Source organism: Phocoena sinus, chromosome 10 (assembly GCF_008692025.1).
Source record: "Phocoena sinus isolate mPhoSin1 chromosome 10, mPhoSin1.pri, whole genome shotgun sequence".
In the NCBI taxonomy this organism is placed as follows: Eukaryota; Metazoa; Chordata; class Mammalia; order Artiodactyla; family Phocoenidae; genus Phocoena; species Phocoena sinus.
In genome coordinates, this window is record NC_045772.1 from 30,812,842 (window position 1) to 30,828,310 (window position 15,469).

General features: G+C 35.6%; 1 protein-coding gene across 2 annotated transcripts in view; it reads left to right on the forward strand.

The window, feature by feature from the left end:
• Window positions 1-15,469, forward strand: part of ATP2B1 (ATPase plasma membrane Ca2+ transporting 1) — a 132,896-nt gene that overhangs the window by 92,000 nt on the left and 25,427 nt on the right. For both annotated transcript variants that reach the window (XM_032644391.1, XM_032644390.1), the window contains exons 8-14: window positions 272-433; window positions 1,940-2,154; window positions 4,556-4,798; window positions 6,224-6,465; window positions 9,050-9,287; window positions 14,417-14,596; window positions 15,235-15,322. In XM_032644391.1, the coding sequence (XP_032500282.1) occupies window positions 272-433; window positions 1,940-2,154; window positions 4,556-4,798; window positions 6,224-6,465; window positions 9,050-9,287; window positions 14,417-14,596; window positions 15,235-15,322 (1,368 nt within the window). The remainder of the gene's footprint in view (window positions 1-271; window positions 434-1,939; window positions 2,155-4,555; window positions 4,799-6,223; window positions 6,466-9,049; window positions 9,288-14,416; window positions 14,597-15,234; window positions 15,323-15,469) is intronic.

The following is a 15,469-nucleotide window of genomic DNA, read 5'->3' on the forward strand; positions in this document are numbered from 1 at the left end:
ATTTAGCTCTTTCAGGACCCTGTATTTCTTCTTATGCCTCATCCCTATTTCCTAGCTCAACATTCTCAAATCTGGTACAGAGTTTCAAAACCTAGTGTCACTAATTGTCTTATTTTCTCTGGGTAGGCACAGACATACACAGGAAGCTAAATGTTTAAATTTTTGTGTTTCTATAAGAAATTGATTTTTTTTTCCCAAAAATTGCTTGAAAATGTTAACAGTTACGTGTGCCTTTAAAATGTAGTGAAGTTATATTTGCTCTTCAATGTAGCAAAAGCCCAGGATGGTGCAGCCATGGAAATGCAGCCTTTGAAGAGTGAAGAAGGTGGAGATGGTGATGAAAAAGACAAAAAGAAAGCAAATTTGCCAAAAAAGGAAAAATCTGTTTTACAAGGGAAACTAACAAAGCTGGCTGTTCAGATTGGCAAAGCAGGTATGATATATACAAGAAAATAAGATGTTTTGTTTTAAAATATGCTGCCTTTCTATTTAAAAATCATCTTTGACACACTTAAGACTGGAAATCATTGCTTTGTGAGTGGAAGAGGAGTTAAAAATATTTTCAGTTTTATCTACAATGTACTAGGCCTTTGAGTTACTGTGGATCCTCATAATATTTTGCAGCTTGGGAACTGTTATCCTCATTTTGTGTAGAGGGAGTGTCCTCTGTCAACTAGCTAATAAATAAGTGGTCAGGTTAGGATTAGCAGCTAAGGCTGCCCAATTCACAAGCCCGCACGCTCCTCTCTGAATTTCTGGGGGCAATAGAGAGAGGGCTTAGCAGAGAGGTTACTCCGTAAAGATTACCCAGCTATATTTTAATAAAAAGAAATTTCACCACACATTTTCTTATCTTTGTTCTGACAATGAAAAAAAAAAAATTAAGTGTGTGTTTTTCTAAAAGTTATAGTTAACTTAAATTGAATGGATTAGTTAGAGTTAGAATGAATCATCCCGGTGAGGCTGAAGTTATACATTACAACCATCACTAGAAAACGACTGCGAACAGAACTCCTCTTCAGAGGAAATAAAACAGAGCTTTAGCTAAAAACATAGCATGCCCTTCAATAGTATCTTTATGAAAGAACACGTGTGGGCTAAATCAGACTACACTGTTAAAGTCACTTACATTGCATCATTCTGTTACTCCCTAGGACTATGTTGGAAAAAGTTAACTTTTGCTTCCGTCCTCAAAAAGCTTATTATCTAATAGCAGATATTTGCTTTTGATAATATGTAGCCAAATGGTAATACTGACTCATACGGTGTTGGGGAAAAGGGTGGATTTAAGATGGTGATGGTATTTTAGTAGACATTGAATTGGATTTTTAGACCCAGATTAGGTGGACATGCCTTATTTTGTAATACTCATTTATAAGGGTCTAAATAGCCCACAAAACAGAAAGGTGTAAATGATTTGTAATATATGATTAACTGTTGGTTTGCTAAGTTAATAAAGCAGTAAGGACAGATGAAAAAAATTAAGTAATTTGTGTTTTTTTCGTCAAGAACATGGGGTTCGGTATTTAATTCCAGGTCTCCCCATTGGTCAGGTTCTTATCAACTTCTCTTTTGTCATGAAAGCAGCTTGCCAGTGTGTAGAGCACCAGCTTATACTAAGCTTTTGGTATTTCCTTGTCATTGCTTATTATTTTTGTCTCGGCTTTAGTAGAAGACTGAAGATACAATTAAGTCTAGAAAAGAATCATAAACACTTTTTTCCCACTTCTCCTGGGTTTCGGGACTATACTTGGAAGCAGAAATTAAATCTGATAACGTCAAGTGATGAGTTAAGCACAAAAAAGGATGTAACAGTTTCTCAGCGAAATTAAAATAAATATCACCAAAGTAGTTGTAATTCTTCCAGTGGCTAATATGTAACTGACAATGAATCGTGTCTAGAATATTTAATAATTACATTTTCCTTCTTTTTATGTAGGTTTGTTGATGTCTGCCGTCACAGTTATCATTCTCGTATTATATTTTGTAATTGATACATTCTGGGTTCAGAAGAGACCGTGGCTTGCTGAGTGCACACCGATTTACATACAGTATTTTGTGAAGTTCTTCATTATTGGAGTTACGGTTTTAGTGGTAGCCGTGCCAGAAGGTCTTCCACTCGCAGTCACTATCTCACTGGCTTATTCAGTCAAGGTAAGTAGAAAAGAAGGTCTCAGCTGGTGTAGAAAATGTACAACTGGTTGCTCTTTTCTCTTGGGCTCTGGAACTAGGGGATTTCCATAAATTTACACTGTTTTCTTTAGTGCTGTCATTGATTCCCTTCTCCTCCCCCCCAGTTGAAGATCTCTGCATCGAGACCTATACATTCCTGGGATGGCAGACTTGACACAAAGCTAAGCATAACTCTGCTGGGGAAGGTTCTAGCTTAAATTTCCTCATATGATAGTTATCTTGTCCTGTCCCCTCCTGTTTCCAATCTATAACATTGAAGTAAGCATGTTTGTCATTTGCCTGTGGTACAAGAGCAGAGAGGTTTACTTGAATCCAACTGTCTAAGGCCTCCTTGTTTCTACACTTGGACCCTCCTGACCCCACGGTCCTGCCTTCACATGGTAGACTCATGTTTCTAAAAAATAATTCAGATCATCTTGTTTCCTTTTATAAAACCCTCCAGTGGCTTCTTGTCAGAATGAAATCCAAGGCAGGCTCCTTGCTATGGCCTGCAGGGCCCTGCCCCATCTGGCCTTTGCTTTCCTCTAGTGTTCATCTCCCACCTCTGTCTCCCCCTCTGGTCCAGCCTCACCAGCCTTCCTGCTGTTTCTCAACTACCCCAACCCTGGTCTCACTTCAGGACCCATGTGTTCCTTCCTTTGAATCATCAGCTGTCTAACTTTACTCAGGTCTCTTCACATGTCACCTTCTCTGACCACTCCATTTACAGCAGCTAACTCCTCCTTGTTCTTAGTAGAATGCCGAAAAAATGAGCTTCAGTGGCTTTGCTAGCTGCTGGTTACCTAAAGGAATATTCTGTTTGAAGATTATTAATCTACTTTTTAATCAATTTTATATATTATATGGAAAAGGTGGCTTCACATGTAAAATTATACCTGATGAAAGAATGCTGCTCTTATCAATTTTCTAATATTAATTAATATTTCTCCTTAAGTAGTATTGCTGACAGAGAGCAACACAAAGTAATTGGTCATAGTTTCTGCTCCAGCACTCTTATATTCAGTGTTCCCAAGAATTTTCAACAGATGTGTCATGATAAGAATATTTTTTGCTTACTGTTTGAGTTTATTTTCAGGCATTTCACATCTTTTATTTCAAAAGTAAAATGGTAAATGTTTCAAAGTAGTAATGAAATACAGTGTAATCATCTATTTGATGTTTTAAAATAATTAGAAATAATTGGGGTAAATATAAGTTTTAGACACATGGGTAAAATCAGTCATTTTATCAATACAGTCGTTAGTTCACTTTGAATAGTCATTAATGATATTAATTTTTCAATTGATCAAAAAGATATAGGCAGGATTGATTTGCAGTCCTTTCATAGAAAATAAATAAGAGCATTTTTCTTGAAGTTTTTATTAAATGTTTATTTTAGCCCAAATGTTATCAGTCACTTTTCTTTTCATTGAGGTGTGGTCCTTATGGCTCCTCTGTTAGCATTTGGCAAAACTGAACACATTTTCTTTACTGCCGAACTTCCTTATTTTAATGTTCAGTATTAATGTAAATCACAGTAATCTTCCTTCCCCATATTTATTTCTTCAAGGAATCAGTTTCTTGCAGTATCTTGCATATTAATAGTCATAGAACGTACTTTGTAAAATAACTCTTTACAGGTTTTAACCCATTCCAGGTATGTTTTAAGAATCAGTTATCAAGCATTTTAACCTAAATGCTCTTTGGAGCTACAGTGAAACTCTTGGTTTTTTTAGAAACTATCTTTTTCTTGTAAATAAGAGGAAGGGGTGATCCTGAGGATGAGAAGACCAAGTGTACCAACATATGGAAAAGATAAAAATGATCCTTTCTGGTTTTGTTATGTTACCTCAGTCTATCAGAGTCAAAAGAAAAAAAAAAAGTCAGGCAGCTACATGCCCACAAACTCTATATTTAACTGATAAGCTACTTTTTCCTTGGTGACTGATACTAGAATGTTTTGTTTTCCACTTAATAAGGAGACTTAATCTTTACATGTTATATACTCTTACATGGCTGTAAGCACCTCTGTACTTAGAGTACAAATTATTATAGCTCTTGTAATTTGAGGACACTTCACAGACGTGTTGGAGGCATATAGTCAACATGATTTGCATATGGGTGCAGATATCTGTATTCATTTACTAGATTACGTTATGTAGTAGGGAAATGATTGAAACCACGGAAAGCTGGTACTCTGTTTAGCTTATTTGAATAGGTGAGATATACTAAATTCTTCCAGTATTAAATCGGTGCTTTATACTGTGTATCCATGTAAAGTTGGGAGTTTTAGTTGTGATTTTTAAGCAGTTTATAATCATTTTAATATAATGAGGTCATTGGTTTTATATGTAGCTTAACTACCTTTTTTTGGTCACTGTAGAAAATGATGAAAGATAATAATTTAGTGAGGCATCTGGATGCTTGTGAAACCATGGGAAATGCTACAGCTATTTGTTCAGATAAAACAGGAACATTGACAATGAACAGAATGACAGTTGTTCAAGCTTACATAAATGAAAAACATTATAAAAAGATTCCTGAACCAGAAGCTATTCCACCAAATATTTTGTCCTACCTTGTAACAGGACTTTCTGTGAACTGTGCTTATACATCAAAAATATTGGTAAGCTTTCTTTAATAATTAACTTATATATGAAAATTAATTTTTCAATTTGTGATGATTTGACTTTATGTAGCTTTTAAGCTCTATCATTACTATTTATAAATTGAAGAGGTGAATTGTGTTAAGTTTTTAAAAGGCATATATCCATATACTGTATTTAATTTTTCTTTTGATACAATTTGTGTTACTAGTAAGATCTGTTGATCAACATATACATTCTGTTTATATGTATTTTCTTCTCCTGTATTTTGAATTTCCTGCGTTTAGAAACTCTTGAGCCTAACAACCAGAATAAGTCCTTAATTTTAAATTTTTACTTTGCTCATTTTGTGAAAGACTAGTCTGTCTTACTATAGAAAGTTAACTCAATTTACTAGAGAAGATTTTGAAACTAGATTTCAACTTAAAATAATATGTTTTACATGTGCTTGCTATATGCTCTGTTTGGTTTCTCAGTAGATCCTACCTATAAGGTGATCCTTAAACCTTTTGGGACTAACTGAATAAAGTAATTCTAGACTTGTACTACCTTAGAATAAAATATTTTTAACTTCGCAAGTTTTAAAAGTCTTATTTGTAACATAAAGCATGAAATTGTTTGGCTGATATGTGTTCTAGTGATTTGTGGGTGAAGACCATAAACAAAATTAGTATTTCATGAATTGGATTATTGGACTGGAAAGTTATGAGATCTTGATTCTAGATCTAGCTTTGCCTTAGCTGAAAGTCTGAGCTTTACTTTCTTCGGTTGTTTTTTTTTTTAACATCTCTATTGGAGTATAATTGCTTTACAGTGGTGTGTTAGTTTCTGCTTTCTTCAATTGTTAAGTAAAGATGGCTACATCTGCCCTTAATACTGTTGTGATGATTACATAAGAAGGTATTTGTGAGGATACTATGAAGGAAATAAAGTTTTTATATATATTTAAGTCAACAGTGCTTCATTTTAATGCTTGTACTTTTATTTTAAGCCATAAAAATCAGTAAAGTTGATTTAATTTTGAATTATTTAATGTGAACATTCAGTGAAAACAAGAGAAAAGGAAAGGAATTAAAATTTCTTAAGTCCCATATGTGTCAGGAACCAACTTCAAAAGTTACATTTCTTATTTAATTCTTGGGTCATAAGAGCTCCTATTTTCCAAATGCTGAAGCCAAGGACCACAGCAGTTGGGTAATTTGCCAAAAGTTCACATAGCTAGTAACTTGCAGGGCTGAGATTGGAATCCATGTCATCTTTGCTCCAGAGCTTCTTTCTACCTTACTTTTTCTATGTCCCTCTTTGAAATGCTAAAACTAATAGAAGTTTTCTATATAATTTCTGTATAATTTTGTTTTAGAATGTCTCTTTCTGTTTTACATTATAAATTAAACTGTCGTAGAGAAACAAGATGATACTAGCCTCTAAACCTTTTTTTCTTACAGCCACCAGAGAAAGAGGGTGGATTACCACGTCATGTTGGTAATAAAACTGAATGTGCCTTGTTGGGACTTCTTTTGGATTTAAAACGGGATTATCAGGATGTTAGAAATGAAATACCAGAAGAAGCACTGTACAAAGTCTACACCTTCAATTCTGTTAGAAAGTCCATGAGTACTGTCCTGAAAAATTCAGATGGAAGTTATCGAATATTCAGCAAGGGTGCCTCCGAGATAATTCTGAAAAAGTAAGAGGAAAATGCTTAGATGAATAATTGCTAACTATAGTTGCTTTATGAAATATCTACTATGTTAATATTGTTGCTATTTTCTTTTTGTGAATATCAGGCATTTGCTAGGACCTTGGAGTTTTTTTTAGTATATTTTAATGGTATTACTCTTTTGCCCAGGGTGTTCTGTCATTTTCATACTCCAGCTTCTTTTATTTCTTAGTATTTTGCTACAGGGAAAATAAGCCCATTACATTCAATCTGGTAGGTTTAATGAAGTGAACATTGATATTTGTTCTTAAACGTGTTGACTCCATTGTTATGTAGGATCATGAAAAATAAAAGCCTTCTGGGAAGAAAAACTGCAGTTTATGTCTTCAACACTGCATTGTAGATAGTGATGAATGAATTATATATTCGTTTTTAGAACAGCAAAGCATTAAAACTAGATCTTGAGAATCCTTTTATATCAGAGTGAGGTTTTATCATATTTATGCTGCTGCAGCGTCGTATTTAAATATCTGCTGTCATTTTGAATGGTAATCTTTTCTTTTGTACTGTCCTTATACACACCAGTCGCCTCAATTTTGACATCACATGTTTATGTATAATTTCCCTAATGCTTATTTTTTATTACAGGTGTTGAAATTATTTTGATTTTTTTTTTTTTAATTCCAGTAGAGAAGCAGAAAACTTTTTTTTTAATTAAGAGCATTTTTAGAAAATTAGAACTCACTTGAAATTGCAATATTTAAAATATTTCCAATTTTAATTAGCTTATATGTGGATTATAATCCAGGGTTATCTTAATGAACACTTGTCAGATTATAATCTAACAGGTTTAAGAGAAAATACATATAAATGAAAATGCAGAATATGACAGATGTACACAAAGTTTTAAGACGAGAGGTCATACTATGAAGGGTGTAGCATTTAAGATAGGTTTCGGTATGAAGTAAGATCAAGTTGAAGGAAGCCACATTGGAGGGAAGGAAGTGGGAGTATGCAGACCATATTGGGGGAATAGCTAATAGTCACACAGTGCAGCTGAGTGGTGATGGGCTTTTGTGGCACCCAGGACATCTTTCTTCCCTTTACATATGCTTGGTTATCTGATTTCTGTGAAATGTTAGAAATCTTGCATCGTGACTTGCTGGGAAGCAGGTAGATGGTATGGGGGAGATTTTTCAATCAAAACCAAATCAGGCTTTGGCTCTTCTGCAACTAAGTAGTTTTGGGATGCTGGGAAGATTCTTCCTTTGGCTTCCATTTTCCTTCACTGAAAAAGAGGATGATGACCACCAATTCTAAGACACTGAGGTAAAATAATGCCTGTAAAACATCCAGCATGGAGTATATTAAGTATACAATAACTCTTTCCACTCTTTTTGTTGTGGAGTCTCTTAAATGTTAGCCTGAGCAGTTACAACGGTTAAGTAGGCCAGATAATGCAGCTGAAGAATTTTTTTCATCAGGTAGCAGAATGAGCATAGCTGTGGGACTGAGGATAATTCTTGCATCAGGGAATTAGGTGGGTTGGGGTTGTGGGGAAGGATGGACTGGAGACCAATATCATTTAAAAACCTATTACAGTAGCTCTGGCTTGAAGTTAAGAGCCAGAAGAAGGCAGTAGAGTAGCAGGGGGAATAGAAAGGAGAGGAAACATTCGGAAGACTGTTCAGAGGACAAATACATAGGACTTAGGAGCTAATACTATATAGATGATGAGGAGAAAGGAAGTATTCAGGTGAGAGTTTAGACTTAACATTGAAATTATTGGGAGTAATGTTGATGTCTGTTCAATGGGCAGTGAGGAGACAGCCTTTAGTCTTGTATGCAGTAAATTTAAGGTACGGTACAACATCTGAGTAGACTGTCAGAGTGGAAAGCTTTGGAAAACGATCAAAACAGAAGGTGGGGATTTGGGAATCACCTGCCTAGAAGCAGGAGGCAGTGGCATCACCAAGGGAGAGGAACATAAAGAGGCAATGTGAAAAAGTAAGCTTTAAATAGGGAAGTATACAGTGTAACTTTTATTTACTACACAGTTAAAGAGTGGTAGTTAGTTTCACTGAAATTAAAACTATTTTGGCTTTATCTCTCTCATTCTAATAGAGTGCTTATTTTAACAGTAAGTTATTTTTTTTCTTTCATGGTTAAAGCAATATAGGTGATGAAACAGCATCTCAGGTAAGGGTTGATTGAACGTGGCTTTTTACTTTAAAAGAAGGAAGTATCTGGAAATTTTGTGTTAATTAAAGTTAATGTCTAATTCTGCACCAAAATGGACAGGCATATAGTTTATTCTTCTCTGCCACTAGGGTTTTTTGTGAAAATTTAGAAGCCCTGCATTTCCAAAAGAGAAGTGTCTAAAGTAACTTGAATGGAGAATGATCAAGTGAGAACCATAAAAAGAGAACTGTGTTTTGTAAAGGGGAGGGTGAAAAGTGAATACGATTTAAGTCTGTAAAAACACAACATATGTAATTCTCTGAATTCCAGATAATCAGATTCCATGATTCTAGCCCTTCCAGTTCACTTAAATGGCATTAACCATTATTTTTGTTAATTATTGATGTTTGGATTCAACGTTTCCTTATAGGTGTTTCAAAATCTTGAGTGCTAATGGTGAGGCAAAAGTATTCAGACCAAGGGACCGTGATGATATTGTAAAAACTGTGATTGAACCGATGGCATCAGAAGGCTTGAGAACCATATGTCTTGCATTCAGAGATTTCCCAGCAGGAGAACCAGAACCAGAATGGGATAATGAAAATGATATTGTCACCGGCCTTACATGCATTGCTGTTGTGGGGATTGAAGATCCTGTGAGACCTGAGGTGGTGAAACATTCTGTGTTCTGCATGTGCAGAAGGCACTAACTGTAACCAGTTTTCTAGTAAACTTCTTAGTGTTTGTGATTTTATTTCTCTCCTTTGTGAATCCAAGATAAGTGAAATGATAGTGCTTGTGATGCATGTGCTACCTGTTTATGGTTTTTAATTAGGTAACTTCTCTTTGGGATCCTGTATGTTTGTAGCATAACCAGTGCCTTGAACTGGGTAGGTTTTTTTCAATTGATATTTATATTAAATTACGTAGTAAATGCCATTAAGTTATTTGTTTTCATGGTCTGTAGTCCAGCACTGTCCAATAGGACTTTCTGCAACCATAGAATTGTTCTGTGTTGTTCCATCTCATAGCTACTAGCCACATGTGACTACTGAGATTTTGAGGTGCAGCTAGTGCAACTGAAAAACTGAATTAAAAAATATTTTTTTTCAATTTATATTTAAACATCTTGCTATCATACTGGACAGTCTGCAGCTCTAGACTTTGCTTTTCTTCTTTAAATCTTTTTTTTTTTTAAGTTTATTGAGCAACTGCTGTGTACCAGCAACTATGCTAAAATACTGGAGACATAAAGATTTTTGAGATCTGGTTCCTGGCCTCAAAGAAGTCACTGTCCTGGGCAGGGATGGACAAACACATAATTATAACCAGGATGTTAGTACATAGTTAGATACATATGCAGAGCATGTTATATGAGCACAGAACATGAGCCCCCAACCTTCTAAAGTAATTATATCTTTGTATTGCATTCTTACTGTGTGCCACATATTATGCCAAGTGCTTTACATGTATTATTTCATTTAATAGTCACCTCTGAGTTATAAGTATTATTACTTATTTGAAAGTTAAAAAAAAATTGAGATGTATAGAGGTTAGCTCTAGACATTAGAGCTAGTGTGTTCAAACCCAGCTCTGTATAAAATATATGCGATTAAAAGACCACACTGTGTTATGTTAACCATGAGAGGGGTCAAGTAAGACTTCCTAGAGGTTAATTTCCTGATGTGAGTCTCAAAGGAGGAAGAGGTATTGGCTAGACCAAGAGAGAGAGTGAGCGGTAAGCACCGTGTGAGCAAAGAAGCAATATGAATAAAAGCACAAAGGCAAAAACAGCTTTTGTTCAGTGGCTATCATCAACTAATTGATTCAACATCCAGTGTGTAGTGCCAGGCACTCTTCTAGGAACTGGAAATACTGCACTAAACAAAATAATTATGAAACTTATACTCTAGAGAGGTAACACAACAGATAAACATTTAAAGTGATAAGTACATAGGCAGTATGCCAAGTGAAGACACATCCTGTGAGGAATAAGACTTGGTCCCTGCCCTCATAGGCCTTATATTCTAATTGGCGTGGGGTAGCAGGGGAGCATCAGATATGACTATTCCAAGTGTGATAAGGGCTATAAAGGATATGCACAGGGTGGTAAAATAAAGATAACAGAGACCACATTAAGGATCTCTGAAGATATAACATTTGAGTTGAGTTCTGATGGCTAAAAGTGAGCCAGCCATGTAAATAGCTGCAAGAACAGTATTCCAGAAAAATGGCACAAAAAATACAGAATCCTTGAGGCGAGAAAGTATTTAGATTTTCAAAGGTGGAAAGGAGGCCAGCGTGGCTGTAAGTTTGGACAAGAAGAAGCAGACGAGATTACCTTTGGCCTTACTAGGCAATAAGGGCTCTGAATTTTATTCTGAAATTCACTGGGAAGTCGTTGAAGAAATTCAGGCTGGGAAGTGACATGATGCATGTTGTTAAAATAGTATTTGGGGTACTATGTAAGAAATGAATTAAAAAGAGGAGTAGAAGCAGGGAACCCAATGAGATTATTGCAGTGATCCCAGGCAAGAGATGACCATGGCTTAGAACTACAATTGTGGCAGGGAAGATGGAAAGAAAGGTATGATTTTAAAGTAAATAGAGGTAGAACCAATAGCAATGAATATGTTGGGTTTGGATATACTCCTTTTAACATTGTTGCAATCTCTGAAACATCCAATTATATGTCAGGCAGGCACTTGAACCTAGAAGCCTGAAAGTGAAGTAGGCTGGAGAATTCACATATGAGGCTAAAGGAGATCTCTTGAGGAAAGTGTGTAGCTAGAGCAGTAAGCATAGGACTGAGATATCTCTACAGTTAGATCTCTTCTGGAGGAGTGGGGAATCAGTCTCCAACTTGCATAACTGAGTGGCTGGTAGATGGTATTACCTATGTAATAAGAGAGTCAGATGAAGCTGCCTATTTAGAGATCAAGTTTGGGATTCTGGGGTTTCAAATGCTTATGAAACGTCCAGGTGGATCATGTTTGCCAACCTTTGGTCAAAGGAAAACCATTCGAAGTTTTATACATTGATTTATGGCTTAAGTCTTATCTAAATACTAAATCAGAATGTTTTCAACTTTTGTCCTTTGGAAAATGTATTGCTCATTTTGTGTTCTTAGCACTGAGGTTGATGGACAGTTTTATCTTTTTTAAAACATGTAAGTGGCAATTAATTTCTTCAGTATCACAAAATGAGATGCGTGCTTTCATACTAAAATGAGACAATCTAATAGGACGTAGCTTTCCCAAGTGGGTCTTCTGGATTGTACAGTTCTAATGTAGAGAATCTTGATTAATTAGATATCTAGAATAAATCCAGCTTTATTGCATATGCATAGATAGTTAAACAAGATGCTTGGCTTCTCTTCAGTTTATCTGTAAAAGTGGAGGTAGTTTGTAAATTTTAAGTGGAAGTATTTGGTGGTTAGTGGACTATTAATAAATTTAGTTTACTTTCTTAAATATTATTTGCCACATAGCTTTAACCAAGACCAGTTTCTGCCTCTTAGTCATTGTTTCCTATTCCAAATGATCTCAGGGTACCACCCAGTGAGTGCTAAGATGGACAAATCTGGGTTACTTTCTATCTCAAATGAGAAGTGAGAAATACATTTATACAGCAGACCAGCGTTTTCAAAATCAAATATTGATTTTTTTAAACAATAGAGGGATGTATAATATGAAAGCACAGTTCTGTCTACGTAGGCCATGAAAGCTCCCAGAGATGTTACATTTACACGGTTTACAATAGAAGTCACAACAGCGTATAGGCCAAAGTTAGCCTTCAATTTATCTGTGGACTGTGTGTGTGTGTGTGTGTGTGTGTGTGTGTGTGTAAAACATCAGGTTTGAGAGAGTACACACAAATCTGGGTTTCTGCTTTCTCTTGAAATGATAGATTCTATCAACATTTCCACTGTGATTAAAAAAAAAAAAAGACTAGAGCTGAGTGCTCTTCTATTAGGATTGTCTTGGATTTGTCACTTTCAGTGTTTTTCCCTCATTTCTGTTACCTGCATGGCCCTGTGGGTATTTGCATTTGCAACCTCTGTTCTAGTAGGACCGACATGGATTTTCTGGTTAGAGAAGAACAGGAAAGGATTTTCTAGGCAAAGAGAATTACAGAAGCAGAGGCACAAAAATAATATATTGATTATTCGTCTATCAAGCTGTGTATAGTAGAAAAAAATTTAGATAAATCTAGGAAACTACTCTTTTTTTTTAATTCTTTTGTGAAACACAACCATGATACTTAAAACTTATAACAATAATTCCTAAATATTCATTATTTTTAAAAATTTCCTAAATTGTGTCACAAATGTTTATTCAAATCGGGATCCAAAATCCACACATTAAATTTATTGCCATGACTCTCAAGTCTCTTTTAATCTAAAGGATCTATAGGTTTCCTTCCTTTTCCATTCTTGCAATTTCTCTGTCAAAGAACAAATTGTTTTTTTCTTTCAATTAGCAAGTAAACTATTGTTTCTTCGGAAATTATTTGTAGAAGGACGTGTGTCCTGGAGAGTATTCTACATTCTATAATAGATTTTGCCAGTTGCATTCCTTCTATTTCCTGTGAACTGGTAGTTGGATCTAGAGTAGGGTTTCCAGATAAAATGCAGGACACCAATTAAATTTGCATTTCACCTAAACAATGAATTTTTTTAAGCGTAAGGGTGCTCAATAGTGCAATATTTGGTCATCTTGTATTTTTTAATTGAAGTATAGTCAATTTACAATATTGTGTTAGTTTCAGGTGTACAACAAAGTGATTCAGTTATACATATATTTTTCTTTTTTTATTCTTTTCCATTATAGGTTATTACAAGATATTGAATATAGTTCCCTGTGCTATATAGTAAATCCTTGTTTTTTATCTACTAGGGAGCTATTCTGAAGCTCAAGTGTGACACTCTGTCATACTGAGAACTTTGTGGTTTATAGTATAACAGTTGAGGAATCATATATTTTTGAGAAACTGTATTAAAAAAGAACTGTGTTGTCGGGTATATCAGATGTTTTAAAGGGGAAATGAACATAAACACAGGGATGCCAATTAAAAAAAGCTATTGCAGTAGCTCAGGCAACAAACATCGGAGACCAGGTACAGGGAAGGTTTGAGGTAGAATCGCAGGACTCACTGGCCCTTAAGGATGTATAGGGTAAGGAGATTGAAGATATCAGATAATCTTTAGGTTTCTCTTAGATATAAAACATCGTTTCCCTTTTAGACGAAACTGATTCTGATGTCTACTTTTCTGATGGAACTAGGAATCCAGCTCTCACAATGAGCTGGGGAAAATATGTAGGTCTGAAAGTTATTAGCATGTACCTAGTAGCTGGAGGTTCCAGAATAGGTAAGATAACCCTTAAAAGATCAAGAATGGGGAAAAACAAGTGAGCCTTCCTTAACCCCAAAGAACACCAACATTTTACTCTGGTGTGGTCTGGGCAGTAAAACCAGAACGGTGGAAAGCCAACCAGGAAAGAATTGCCTAATGGTTGCTAGGGGGAAAAGGCACTTTAAAAAGCCTTTGGCAAATAAATAATGTAAGCAACTTAAGTCAGATGATAACTGAAAGTGAAGCCTGAACTAGGACTGTGGCAGTGGAAGGGGAAAGAAGAGATTATTGGGACTACTTCAAGAAATAATATCTTGAGATGTAATTAAAGTTGTCATTTGTGGGACTATAAGGCAATGTATATTTGTTCAGTGGGATTTTTCCCCACCTTGCAAATACTAATTTTCTTTCGTCATGTGAATTTTTTTCCACATTAACCAGGTGCCAGATGCAATAAAGAAATGTCAGAGGGCTGGAATTACTGTGAGGATGGTCACTGGTGATAATATTAATACTGCTCGGGCTATTGCTACCAAATGTGGTATTTTACATCCTGGGGAAGATTTCCTATGCCTAGAAGGTAAAGATTTCAACAGAAGAATACGAAATGAAAAAGGAGAGGTAAGCGTTTTTTATTGTTTAAGTTGATATGTTTTTAGTATATTAGGAATTTCTTGGACAGATACATCTTGAATATGCACTACACGTTAGGCATCGCACCTGGATCAGTGCAGCCCTCACCCCACGAAGCAAAACAGTAGCATTTTAGGAAATAAAGGGGACAAGTGATAAAGAAATTTGTCCTAAAGGGAGTGAGCGCTTCATGTTTTCAGTCTGGGCGCAAGAAGTACAATATGTGTAAGCGAGTAATGGGAGATGAGTTTGGAAAAGTTGCTATGGAACATATTTTAGGGGACCCCAAACCCTGCACTACTTAACGCTAAGGAGTTTCCATTTTCATAGGCAGTGGGGAGGTGGTTAGAATTTGATCTTGTAATGATATATATAACAGCGGTTCTGCATTAGAGTGACTAGAGAGCTTTTTTAAATGCTGATTACTAGGCCCCACCTCAGAGTGTCTTATAAGATAGGCCTTGGGTCTCGCTCAGCAATTTCTGTTTCTAACAAGTTCTCAGGAGTTGCTGATGCCGCTGGTCTGTCCACCACACTTCAAGAACCACTGATACAAATGCTAGGTCGCTAACTTGGAATTAGAAAACTAGGCTTGGGCACGTTTTAACTTTGACAAAAATTTATAGATTGAGCAAGAGCGGATAGACAAGATTTGGCCAAAGCTTCGAGTGCTTGCAAGGTCATCTCCTACTGACAAACATACACTGGTTAAAGGTGAGTAGATTTTACAATTACTCCGCAATTTCTTAATAGAGAAATGCGTTCTGCTTCCTAAAATAGTAATAGATGCTGAATATTAGATTGAATTGTGGATATCATCTTCTCCAATAAAGTCTAAATACATTTCCTTTCGATACCTTA